Below are 13,296 nucleotides of genomic sequence, written 5' to 3'. Positions count from 1 at the left end.
AAAAGACTAGCTCCCAGGTGGCTAGGATGGGGGTCTTAAAGCCCACATCCACAGTGACACACCCACTACAACAAGGCTACACCTACTCCAACAAGGTCTCACCTCCTAATGGTGCCATCCCCTGGGCCAAGCATATTCAAACCATCACACAGCGAATAGATGGCAGGCAGAGAGTCTGGTGCCAGTAATGATTGTAAGTGCTTGGGACAGAGCGGCTTACTACACAAACCCTAAGCTGTGCAGATGCAGAGGAGGAATGTGTGTGTGTGCGTGTGTATGTGTGCCTGCCGTGTATATTTGGGCAAGCTGATGGAGGTCAGAAGACAACTTTGGTTGTCAGTTCTCTGCTTATGCCTGTACATACTTCCAGAGCTCAAACTCAGGTCACCAGGCTTATCTGGCAAACACCTTTACCCGCTGACTCTATTTAGCTCCACAAGCCTTTTTTTTTTTTTTTTTTTTTTTTTTTTTTTTTTTTTTTTTTTTGGTTTTTCAAGACAGGGTTTCTCTGTGTAGTCCTGGCTGTCCTGGAACTCACTCTGTAGACCAGGCTGGCCTTGAACTCAGAAATCCACCTGCCTCTGCCTCCCAAGTGCATAATAAGATTTCCAGGTATGAAGTAGTCCCTGGCAGTCTCTATTCCTACGGACCTCATGGGTACTGTCCTCTAGTGCCTCGATTCATCCTGATGCTTCCGATCTGTCTTAGTGTCTGCTGGCTGTTTTGCTACCTCAACAGATAATAGTAACAAGGATTGTGGTGGTGGTGGTGGTGGTGGTGGTGGTGGTGGTGGTGGCGGCAGCGGCAACGGCTGCGGCAATTATGTTAATAGCAGAAAACATTCGCATAGCTCTTGAATGTACTCCAGGAACTGTACTCAGCACTCTACAAATACCCATCCAGGGAAGCAAACCTTGGGATTGCTACTGTTTTTCACCTCCACATTACAGCTAGAGAAACCAGGGAATAACATGGGAAAGTGGCTTGTTGTGCCTTGGAAACCCGGCTATGTCCCAGAGAAGGGCGCAGCTGCCTTTGTTCCCATTGAAGCCAGACAGGGAACAAAATCAACTCCATCATGTACTGTGTCTTATGATGAAAACCCCACAGGGAAGAGTAAAATAAACATGGCGGGGTGGGGAGATGTCTGTCAGAGTACTGGAATGGGAGTCTGAGAGACACAGACAGTCAGTAAAGTGTTTGCCCTGTGATGAGCACCGGGCCTGAATTCGTTCTTAGAACCCACACTAGAAAGAAAGGAGACTCAGAGGCACAATCCTCAGAACCTAGGTTATAAAGTTGGGTGAGTTATGATCCCACGGCTGGGGAGTCAGAGACCAGCACATCCTCGGGACTTTCAACCAGGCAACCTGGTCTGCTTGGAGGTTGTAAGCTGGCCAGGGCCTAAAGAATGACACTTGAGGTTATCCACTGGCCTACACACACACACACACACACACACACACGTACACACACATACACGCACATACATGCACGAATGCATGCACGCACACATTCCATAGCATGGGTAAGTTGGGGAGTCTTTGTCCAGAAGATGACATTTGAGCAAAGTCTGGGGGAAGTGTTCTCAGAACACTGCCTCAGTAGGGGCTGCAGGTACAAAGGGCCTGAGGCCAAAATGGTCCTGGTATAATTGAGGAAGAGCTTACAGACCAGTGAGGGAGAGGAATGAATGAATGGGAAGTGGGGGTGCGAATCATGTCAGATCTCAGGGACCCTTGTAAGGACCTTAGATTCTGTTCCGAGCAAGATGGCCACCACAATTGGGAAGCAGGGAGATGTTAAACTCTTGTTTGGTCTTGGGGTGCCTCGGTCCTCAAGTAATAAACCACAACCAAAGTTAACTCATAGCTACGGAAAGCTTCTGAGCGTGCTCTTGTAACAGGAGCTGAGTCTCAGTCACGCACTGCAGCCGGTTCCAGGCAGCTGGCCTGTGAGCCCAAGCTGTCAGTAATTCCCGGATTAAGGTTCCCTCTTCCAGGTGACTTCCAGTTTGTATGCAGTTGACAAAAACTGGCCTGGTTAGTCCTAAAAGGAGTGCCTAACATGTTTCCTCTAACGGAGACTGGTAGAATTAGGCAGCCAGTGTCAGCCCAGAGCAGGTGATGTTAGTTTGTCCAGAGCGGACGACGTGACAAAGACTCCTAGAGAATCCTGGCTCTCCGCCCCACCCAGAACAGCTTGCGGGGAAGCCCAGCTTGCCTGTCAGAAACAGTGTGGGAAGTTGCTACAAATAGGAAGAACTCCGCCCAGAAGCCTCTGAGTAGCTTAGAGAAAATCCGAGCCTCGATTACACACATGATCCTGACAGGCTTGGGCTGTTCGGATAATCTGAGGGTCAAGGAAGCGGAGATCCGTGCGCAACTGGATGCTGTTTGGAAGCAAGAGAAATCCCATGATGGCCACTTTCACTACGGTTTTCTAGGAACCAGACAGAACAAAGGGGAGCTAGATGGTCGCAGAAAGCAGCAGTCACTCAGGTTAGCCAGCAGAGGGCGACGTTCAGCTACTTTTGGTCGTCATTCAGTTCTCTCCTTTGTATCTCGTCCCCCACCCCACCCCCCCACCCCCGCGGCCATGGGATGGCTACTCTAGTTGCTGCTGACATCAATGGGGCTGTTTGTGTCTGGGAGAAATAATTCATAGAGCCGCGGAGCAGCGGAGAGCTGCAGGGCCGTTTTGCTCACCTGTGTGTGTGTGTGTGTGTGTGTGTGTGTGTGTGTTCTCTCATATTTGGAGTTGAGCCACAATCGATACATTGGAGAGTAAGTTCCGCTTACAAAAGAAGCCTGCTAGTCTGAATGGATCATTTTGAAAAGCTAAGCACCATTTCCCGCATTCTGGAACCTTCTCTCCAGAGAAGAGCTTTAAACAAACCAGACCAGACCCTGGAGTAGTTGCAGATCTAACTGATTTGTAAGAAGGGTTAAAGCTGGCGCACCGGTTTGTTACTTTTTATTTATTTATTTTTTTATGATTTCCAAGCCCCAATTAAAAAAAAAAACTATTTGAGGCCACTTATAATAGAAAATGTGCATATAATAAAATCCTAAACTATTAACACAAGAATAAGAGACCCAGGGAATGACAGGGGAAGGCAACCATCAGATTCCACTAGAAAACTCAACTCTGGATCAAGGCCAGGGCAGGAAGTACAAGTCCCCCTTGTGAGGAAAACAGTAATTCTTTAGCTGTTACATCGCCTGAGCATGGGAGGCGGGGCGCCTGCACCGGTTGCCCACTTTGGAGAGATGTGGCAGGAGAGTCTAACTTTGAAGAAAGAATAATTTACCAAGGGCAGACAGCAGGCCCAGGAGTGAGTGGGAAACCTGGACTGGATACACGGAGAGGAAACACACAGCCAAGGCAAATGTAAGGACTTCTCCCTCCTGAGCCACTTCCCACACTCGGGATGCTAGACCTCAGGTTACCAAAAACCTTCTGGGATCCCAGGTAGAAGCCAGAGTGTTAGCATTGAATCAGAATGTTGACCTCCTCCTCTTATCTGCGCTGTGCGATCCGTCTGTGGGATCGTCTGGGCTGTGCGATCCGTCTGAGCTGTGCGATCCATCTGAGCTGTGCGATCCATCTGTGCTGTGAGATCCTCTGGGCTGGCTTGCTATACCGCACCAGCTGACTGGCACCTCTTCACATCTGAGTGATTCACTTAAACTTTCTGGCATCCGTGTCTTTAATGTTTTAGGAATCTTACAAGGATTACAAGAATTAACATATGTAGACTACTTAGAACAGTGTCTGCCACAGACACGTATTTGCTGTTTTTGAGCATATCACCAGGGCATCTGATACACACTTTGCACACGTATTCCGTCATCACAAAAGCTCTCTGAAGCCAATACTATTTATACTTACATTTTATATTACAAAGTGAGAGTCTGCGAAATTGAGAACTATACTGATTAGCAAGCCGCAAACATGAGGTTAAAGTCAGATGCATGGCTCTAAACATTGCCCCCATGCTTTCTGTGAGCCTCCATGGGGATGGCTAAAAGGAGAACTCTCCCTTAAATGGGCGCTTGATGTAAAATAAATAAAAAGATCCACACATTCTTGCTTTACTCAACGTCTAAGTCGGTGTCTGAGCTCGTGACTGTGATGGTTAGTCGCAGCTGTCACCTGATTGGATAGGATATTAGCAAAGAGAAGAACCTCTGGATGGGCCTCTGAGAGTGTTTCCTGGGAGGTTTAACTGAAGGGTGAATGCCCCCCCTCCAAGTGTGCATCACCTTCTAGCTGATGTCAAGACTTGAGGGGGAAAGGCTGCAAACTTTGCCTGTTTGCCTTTGCTCCTTGCAGGTGAGTGCAGCTACTCTGTGATATTGCACCTCAGCCACTTGCATCTCTCACCCTTAGGATCAACTACTTAACTTAGGATCAGATACTTAACTTCAGGCTTCTCTTTCTTCTCCTGGACCAATTTTAAGCCCTCCACCCGCCTTGAATTTATACCTCATAGACCCTGAACAGTTTCTTTACCTAAGACCTTCCAGATTGGAAGGTAAGTTTTAGCCCTAAAATAACTAAGAAAATCTTGCCTTAACTCCTATAGACACCTGTGTTAGGAACTGTGTTAATAATTCCAGTTTCATCAAAATTTTGTATGTTCACCAAAATGAATTAATAAAAAAAAAAAAAATTCTAGCCGTTATATTGAATTCCACAGGGGGAAAGCAAAGATTTAGAAACCAACGGAAGTTCAGACGGGAGAAAACAGCTCCGCTGTTGGGAATACATCTGTTCTAAAGAATTCAAGTTTGGTCCCAGAACCCACATTGAGAAGAAGCTCACCTCCACCTTCACCTGCACACTTAATTGAACAGTCTATAGACGTCAGACAAGCCTAAGGCAATACATAGTTATGGCCACCAGAGGGCAGCAGAGCGTAAGGGATCGGCCGGCCTTCCTCGGCCCTCGAAAGCAGTGTTCTGGCTTAGGTTTGTTTGAAAACTGTTGTGGTCTCCATGTCTCCATGTCTCTGCCCCCGACCCCCCCATCTTACATTTTCTCATCTGGGGTTCTGGAATGCACCAAGCAGCAGATAAAATATATAGACAACCTTGGACAAAGGCATATGTAAAGCAGGGGTCTTTAGCCTGTCTGGCAAAAGGAGGCCTTGTCACATTAAGGAATTACCATGCTTTTATGTGCACAAACATCTACAGCAGTGGGGATATAGGGACACGGGGCCTCGTGGCTAGCAAGATGGCTCCGCAGGTAAAGGTGCTTGCTGCCAATGCTGACCACCTGTGAATTGTCCTCTGACCTCCACATGCTTGGCACGGGATGCTTGTGTGCAGAGCAAATGCACACATCACACCACACACACCACAATGTTTCATTGTACCTGGGCACGCCTGTGTCCCTTCCATCCCTGGTCACCGTCCTCTCCATCCATCTCACAGACAAAGGCCCCGCCGTGTCAGAACCTCTCCTGCTTTCCCCTGAGAACCCTGGATCTAGGTGTGGGGTGCAATTCTAAGGGGTCTCCACAACCGAGTACTTGAACTCTGATCACACCGAGGACTTGGGGGAGAACTGAAACCCGACAGCACGTCAGACTTGAGTGTCAGCGTGTCAGATCTGTGTGTAAGCAGGCATCTATAACACCACATTTTTTACCTTTTGAATCAAAATCTCCCTATGTAATCTAGGTTATTCTCAAATTCACAACTCTCCTGCCTCACTCTCCCAAAAGCTAGGACTTCAGGGATTCACTACTGTGTGTGCCGGGGGCAAGGTTCTTTTCAGAAAGTGAAATCTCAAAGAGCAGGATTTCAGGTCTGAGGTGACCCAGAAGGCCTGAAAGCCTTTCAAAGCCAGCTCAGCTCTTGCACGCCTTCAGTCACCCACCCCCATCCCCTACCCCAGGCTCTCCACACTCCCCTGGACCCTCATATCAACCACATGGTCCTTGGAAATGGGATATTATTTTTGAGTTTTATTTTCATTTTTTTACAAGAATATATCATGCTCAAACAGAAAAAAAAAAAAAAAAAAACCAACCAGGGATCCCATACACTGCTGATAAAGGAACCCAGCTCCCTTTGTTAACAATAAATAAATATTAACACAGTGGGGAATCCCCCCTCCCCCCCAACAGCCCTCAGTGGTTCCCAAGGTTTGCAGAGGTAGAGTCTGGTAGGGAGGAGGGGCGATCGGGCAGCAGCTCCTGCTGAGTTTCTTCAGTACAGGCAAACAAGTCACAATAAATAACAATAGCAGCTGAGACGTCAGCACAACACAACAGAACGATATATTCTACTTAAAAGAAATTTCTCCCGGGGAAGCCTCAAGTGCAGAGAAAACAATGCTGACAACCTAGGTCTCCACAGCCGCCTTGGTCTCTGGTGCTACAAGTCTTAACTTGGAATGTTTGTTCGGTAAGACTCAGGGGTGATAGGCATCCTTCCAGGCACCACACACACACACACACACACACACACACACACAATCTGCCATACTCCCTTGGCTGTGCTTTCTAACTTCTGTTCCAAAGCTTTCTTGGTCCCTGACTGACCTCTCCCATAACTACAGTGGGCATCTCACATCATCAGGAAAGAAGTACAAGGCCCCCTTCCACCAGGGGCTCGGGGTAGGGGCATCTTTTCCCCATTTTCATACCCACAAAGAGAACCGATTTGATTTCAGTTAGTCTTCTGGGCTCCCCCTACAGATGGATTTCTCCATGACTTCTCTCCCTTGCTCGTCGCTGGCCATGAGCGCTGGTCCCGGTGCCTGAAGCCTCCTTCCTCCCACCTCCTCCTTAGACCCCCATCTTCCAAGGCGCGCAGGGCCCAGTAAGACGTCTCAGTTAGCCCTGTTCACAAGCAGACCCTGCTGCAAATGTGAGGTCAAGGGGTCACCTACAGAAGGCCACCGAGAGCACCCAGCCTAGGGTCACATGAGCAAAATGGCTTCTTTTGCAGGGCTCATGACTGACCCGGAAAGGGGCTCATAGGCCAGGTTTCTGAGGTATAGAAATCTCTTCTGGGGCAAGAGTCATACTAACTCATTGGCCTCCGTGAGACTGCAAGAATGAAGACAGGAACAGTAGGAAGCCTGCGTTACGGGGCCCGGGGTGTCTCTGGGAAGGCAAGGGCAGGAGATGAAGATTCCACACACAGCCTTTTCGAGGCCCAGTCCAGGAACAAGGAAGTCAAGACGGGACCAAAGCCAACTGTCTGGCACGTAAATAGCTGCTCTCTGGCTCCTGCTCTCAAGGTTGCCAACCACCCCAGCATTCCTTTGTGTGTGCCCTGGTAGAAAGAACCTAAGTTCTGGGCCACCCTTCCCCAGAGCACCCCACACAGCCTAGTTGTCAGCCCCTCAGGCACAGGTCCTGGACATGAGGAGTCTCTCCGACACTGGGCCCACTGCAGTATCCGGAGGAGAGGGAGTTAGTTCTTCACACTCAAGCTGCAGGGATGTCCGTCTGTCCCTTCACTGTCCTCTCACATTTGCCGCGCAGGACCTGCCTCCCGCGCAGGGCGCGGCTGCTTCAGGGATGGGCGACTCCACCTCTCTTCCTGCCGGCTTCTAGGTTGCTGCAGAGGCTCAGGTGTGTGAAGGCTCAGCTGGGTTGCTGCTGGATGCGGAGGAGTTGGGTGTGGCCGAGGCTCGGGCAGCCAGGTCTCGGTAAGCAGGTGACTTGAGGAAGCGTGGATAGGAATCCTTCTCCATCAACATGCGAATCTTTCCGTGAGCCACGTCGAAGCAACTGGTAGTGACGGCCTGTAGGTTTGTCTTGGTCAGTTCTCGGGTCTCGTGGTCTATGTTCACCTGTGGGAACCAGGGCAACCACAAAGGTCAGTGGTGTGAAGTGGAGTGGCTGGGCAGGGCAGGGCGGGGCGGGGCGGGGCGGGTTGGTGAGCAAGTGAGTCATTAAAAGAGTACCAAACACTAAATAAAGAAATCTCTCTTCATATATATGCATACCTACATAATCTGTATGTATATGTGCCTGCAGAAGTATGTGCACCCTGTGTGTGTAGAAGCCTCCTCGATAGGCCTGAAGAAGGTGCTGGATTCCCCAGAACTGGAGCTAAAGGAGGTTGTGAGCTACCATGCTGGTGACAAAATATAGGAGTTCTGGATGTATAGTGTGGGGTGGCCTATGTCCTCTATAAGAGCAGCAAGTGCTCTTAACCACTGAGCCACCCCTCCAGCCCCACTCGCCAGCTTTTCGGCTCTGGGACAGTTCCCAGAGCCCCTGCCTCCCCTCACTCCCACTGTCTGTCTGTCTGTCTGTCCTCACAGCTGCTACACCGAGCTCACTCAGTCTGGAAAATGCCTTAGTTTCCTCTCCATGTCATTCAAAAGAAAAGCTAGAATGACGGCATCTGGCTACCAGCCATGTGTATGACCTCATCTGTCCCTCTGTTCCCTGCGGCAGGATGTCCTTCCCTCTCTCCATCCTTACAACTCTCCGCCCCGTGTGTTCTTTCTCCTGCTCCCTAACTCCCACTGTGAGCTTCGTTCACATCCCTGGCGGATACTGAATTGGTTCCTGACATCTTCTCCCGTTAGACTATATAGTCCCATTAGGGATTTTTCGCTGCTACATCCTCTAAGATAAATAAAACTTCCTTGCAAGTTAAGTGATACTTATTAGATCGTTACAGAGTGATGTGAAATAAACAGAAGCAGCAAGAAAACAAGATACAAACACACAGCATTGTTCAGGTGTGTCCACCAGGGGGCGCCACCACTACTGTGAATGTCCTTCTAGAAGGGAAGGCTGAATAGCCAAAAAAAAAAAAAAGTTCCCAAAGGGTGGATACAGGTCAGAGTCAGGCTACCCAAATTTTTTTTGTTCCTCCAGTTTATTTGCTGAGGTTTTAAAAAGCATAACTAATTTACAAATGGAGAAAAGAGAAAAAAAAATCTTGCTGCCCTGTGCTGTGCCACCTTGTATGGCAAAGTTTAGCATCCGGCCACTGACTCCCTACCCTTCTCTAATCACGAAGACTGCTGCACCACAAACCTAACCCTTCCCTAACTGACCCTGGCTCTCAGCTGGGAAGAGGCAGACGGTCTGGAGGAGTCACGGCCAGTGCCGAGGAGAGGACACTGACCTCTTTAGGGGCTTCACTGCGAATGTACTCCTCAAAGATGCGGTGAGCCCTGGAGGCCAGTTTGGTGGCTGATCGGATCTTCCTGAACTCCTCGCAGGCCAGCCAGAACTCCAGGTTCTCCTCGCTGAACTCCGTCTTCAGGAAGGCGTGGAAGGCAGCCACTCCATCTGCGAGAAAGGGAGAAAGGAGACAGGTCAGACTAGTGGGCAGATGGGAAGAAACGGGCAAAGACAGAGATTGGCGTTAATGGCTCTATTTTTAGAATGTAATTTTCCCGAACAAGGCTCTGCCTTTGTGTTCCGAACAGAGGCTGGCACACTGGGGGACCGGGGTTATTATTACTACTACTATTATTTCGCCCCGTGTTCTTTTCAGCCTCGCTGGGACCAGCTCCAGCACACGAGCACACACGTGCCTTTCACAGACAGACAACAGGGTCCTACTTACTTGTACTGTTCAGCAGCAAATCGAAAGACTCTCTCCATCCCAACACATCTTCTGAGAAGCTTCTGGGGTGGGGGAGGAGCAGGGATTTTTAAATTAATTTTTTTTTAAATCAACAAACAAAAAACAGAGCACACATCCTAAGCTGAAGTCGATGACTGTCAAAGCTAAGCCCTCGAATTCCCGCGAAGCCAGCAGCGAGTTATATAAGGGGCACCTGGGCATTCAGCGACCGTTGCCAGGAACCCTTTAGTCCTCAGCCCAGCATCCCCGATGCCCCCTCTTCTGTAACCAAACTGATTCTATTTCCAAGATTCTCAGCTTTGGTTGGCACGCCTCTCCGAAGCAGCAGGCTAGGAGAATCTATCTATTTACCTAAGACTCCCAAAGCCTAGCATCACACCTGGTGTTCACTAAAAAGAGGCCTCTAGGCAAGGTGCTCGATAAATAGATGCAGACCCTGTCGTAGCCCCGTATTCGGGTAGTACCACATCCTCGGATAAACAGGAGTGCATGCATGTCCTGAGCGCGGGTTCTGCTGGGGTTGGCAAACCTGGACTCTATCACTCGACTCTCCAGAGGGGGCTTAGGACCACCTGGCTTGTCTGCTCCTATTTTCCCTCTCAGGCCCCCTCCCCTCTAGAGTCCCTGGGCTGGACAGACAATAGGACTTACCTCTCTTTGCTATGCTTACTGGTCCACTCGAATTTGCTAATACCCCCAGTATCGGAGCTCAGCTCTGATTTATGAAGAAAGATCCCCAGCCGTGTCTTGAACTCTTTGGCTCTGAAAGAAAAAAACCATGAGCGTGTAAGGATTCTGTTTGCTCTGCCAGCACTGAGAAGTTGCGGGAGGAGGGCGTCCCACAAGAACTAATTCCACCACCCAAAGTTCAGTCCCATGAAAGCTGGGGACACTTGGCCATTCCCGAGGCCCTAAGCGCTTCTCTCGTTGCAGTCTTCAAGTTCTAGGCTACAAAAGTAGCACTTGGGCTATGCCCTGATAGCTCTTAACAATTAAGGGTCTTATGGCACTGCAGTCCCGCCCCGCTGTCCCAAGGATTCGGGACTCTGTCGTCCGGACTGCTAAAAAATATTCTCTTACCTCTCCAGGCAGGAGTTGGGGAAGGTGGCCAGGGTGCGGCACATGGTTGCGGGCGCAGGACAGCACGTCGTGGGGAGGATGGTGGCGGACGGGAGGGCGGCGAGGGAAAAGTCGGGCTGTAGCAAGTACCGGACCGCGCAGATGGGGTCAGGAGAGCGGCACGCGTTGGGACCGTGGCTGCTAAGCTTTATCCCCGTGGGGCGGGGCGGGGCCGAGCGTCGCCGACCAATGAGAGAGTGGGGCTGAGCGGTGCAAGGGAGGAGGCGGGGCGGGGAGCCAGATGGGGTGGGGCGCGACTCAGCCCCCAGGGCCTCCTCCTGAGCGCACGGTGCTGTCCCCACCCCCAGAGGTCGGAGACTTGGGCTGCCAGCAGAGGAGGAAGGCTTGAAGACCAGACATACGCCCACAGCTTGCCAGGGGGAAAAAAAAAAAGGCCGACCTGTTGTAAAAACAGGAAAACAATTCAAAAGTGACGGAGAGATTTTGTAGGGGTGGAGAGTTTGTGGTGGACAGGCGCACTGAGTGCATTCCAAGAAAAAGTACATCACCATTATACTGCACTCTCTCTCAGTTCAGAACAGGTACCACCATGTCATGGGCTCCGAAGCGAGCTATTCACCCCCACGGTCATTACCTCTACTTTGAGAGGAAGGATCAGAAGATCAGAAAACTAGCGATTTGGCCAAGATCAGCAGGCATGGGGAGGAAACATTTACTTAACACAATTATAGCAGAAATCTTTGCAACGATGCTTTAAAAAACACACTCACTCTACCCTCTATAGTTATAGGGTAAGTCTTGGTGCCTCAATTCAGCTTTGACTTTACCCTGTTGCCCCCACTGGAAAGCAACAGAAACTGCTCTGCAACCGGTAAGAGAGCCTGAGGCTAAACAACTGGAGTTCAGCTCCTCACCCTGCCTTAAAGGCGCCATTGTCAGTAGCTCCCTTTGAGACTGCTACTAAGAAGCCGCAGGTGAGGTTACAGGTAGATACTTACAGAGTTTGTAATCATGCTTCTACTGTATAATTATGAGAGACCTTAGAGACTCCATCTTCCCAAATGCTTCCATTTCTTTGTGTCTAGGCTGTAGACAGCAGTGTATTTATTTCATAAGGTGTGGTGGGACTAAAGAAGTTTTCAGATGGCTGGACTTCCCCAGGGAACATTCTGTAGGGGTAGGTAGCATGCTTGCTAACCTGCTAGGAAGAGTTCTCAGAAACGAACCAGGAGAAAAAAAAAAGAAAAGCAGTTATGCTGAACACAGAGAGGAGAGACGTCTCACCTTTTCAGGGGAGACCCCGCCCCACCCCCAGAGGGTCTCCAAGGATGTTCTCGAGTTGTGTTAGACCTTCACAAATGTCTACTTCTGAAGCCGAGCAGGCCTTAGCATTAACCGTTTGTTGGACTCTACTGTGCTGAGATGCCTGGCCTGGCTCCAGGTGATGACTCTGTGAAGAACAACTTCCAGAGCCTGTAGCAGCATACCACTGATGGTGGCCAGGAAGGGGATCTGGGTGGCATGCATGCCAACGTACCCACAGCTGTATACAAGGTGCTCTGAACAAGGCTTGGCACACAATCTGCACTTAGTATTGCTTTTCAGCTTTATTTAACAGGCAGACTAGAATTCTACGCAATAAGAAAAACGATGTTTTGTGCCTTTTAGAATTCAGAGTTCCATCTCATAGGGGGCCTGTCCAGCAGTAAGGCCTGCTCTATGCTCTGTGAGGTAAAAGGTCAGGAAAGGAAGGAAGGAAGGAAGGAAGGAAGGAAGGAAGGAAGGAAGGAAAGAGGGAGGGAGGGAGGGAGGGAGGGAGGGAGGGAGGGAGGGAGGGAGACGGAAGGAAAGAGGGGGAGAAGGCTGGAGATACAGCACAGTGGTGGAATGCTTGTCTAGAGAAAGAGCACTTGAGAGTGTGCATACACAGAGAGAGGAGAAGGAAGAAGAGGAGGAGGAGGAGGAGGAGGAGAAGGAGGAAGAGGAAGAGACCAAAATGCCTGGATTATAAAGGGAAAAGCCACTGGGAGAAGGGGAGCCCAGCCCCTGGGCTGGAAAGTTCAGGGGTGGGGGTGGGGGTGGGGGGGTATACCAGGTCTAGAGACTGAGGGATGCTGGGAGAACCTAGAGGCCAGTTCTGCTTTGATATGTAAAATTTGCATCTCAGTCCCTTGTACTTGTCCAGTCCAGTCCAAAGCCAAACATCTGGGACAAGTGTTCAGGTAGACTTCCCTCTCTGAGCCAGGCCCTATGAAAGGTGGCCCAGTTAGTCAACCTGATACACTCTAAAGAACCATTTGAAACGGGTCCCAAACTCCCACGTTCTCAGTGCAGAAACAAAGCAGAGAGGACATGGCACATTCCCAGGCACACTTCTGCCTCAGATGCGCTGAACACCATGCCTGTCTAGCCAAGCTCAGCTCTTGAGGGCTTCCTACCTCACAGCCTGTGGGCTAGACTGGGGCTAGGCAGTGGTGTGTGGCAGTCGGTGGGCGGATGCCTTGTGTCTCAAATCTCCATCTCCAGGGAGCAGCCAACCGTCCAGCCCCTCAGAAGTACCTTCTGGATCTGCGGGAGAGGTTTTGCTTTGCCTGGTGCTCCTCCTACCCACAGACACACTTCTGTCACACAG

General features: G+C 50.1%; 1 protein-coding gene across 1 annotated transcript; it reads right to left on the bottom strand.

Annotated features, from left to right (window-relative positions):
* Positions 1 to 6,016: 6,016 nt before the first annotated feature.
* On the bottom strand, positions 6,017 to 10,826 carry Rgs16 (regulator of G protein signaling 16). Its single transcript, XM_052200202.1, has 5 exons — positions 10,665 to 10,826; positions 10,236 to 10,346; positions 9,564 to 9,625; positions 9,117 to 9,283; positions 6,017 to 7,821 (listed from the first exon to the last, which is right to left on the bottom strand). The coding sequence occupies exons 1-5, from the start codon at positions 10,706 to 10,708 to the stop codon at positions 7,597 to 7,599; spliced, it is 609 nt and encodes a 202-aa protein (XP_052056162.1). The 5' UTR covers positions 10,709 to 10,826; the 3' UTR covers positions 6,017 to 7,596.
* Between the last annotated feature and the right edge of the window lie 2,470 nt (positions 10,827 to 13,296).

Source organism: Apodemus sylvaticus, chromosome 12, assembly GCF_947179515.1.
Source record: "Apodemus sylvaticus chromosome 12, mApoSyl1.1, whole genome shotgun sequence".
Classification (NCBI taxonomy): Eukaryota; Metazoa; Chordata; class Mammalia; order Rodentia; family Muridae; genus Apodemus; species Apodemus sylvaticus.
The sequence above is the reverse complement of the archived record's forward strand: the minus strand, read 5'-3'. Positions and strand labels throughout refer to the sequence as shown.

Coding starts and splice junctions, on each gene's coding strand:
- Rgs16 (XM_052200202.1), bottom strand. CDS start 10,708: ATGTGCCGCACCCTGGCCACCTTCCCCAACTCCTGCCTGGAGAG. Junction 10,347..10,664: donor CCCAACTCCTGCCTGGAGAG/GTAAGAGAATAT, acceptor TTTTTCTTTCAG/AGCCAAAGAGTTCAAGACAC. Junction 7,822..9,116: donor GCAGTGAAGCCCCTAAAGAG/GTCAGTGTCCTC, acceptor TGGTTCCCACAG/GTGAACATAGACCACGAGAC.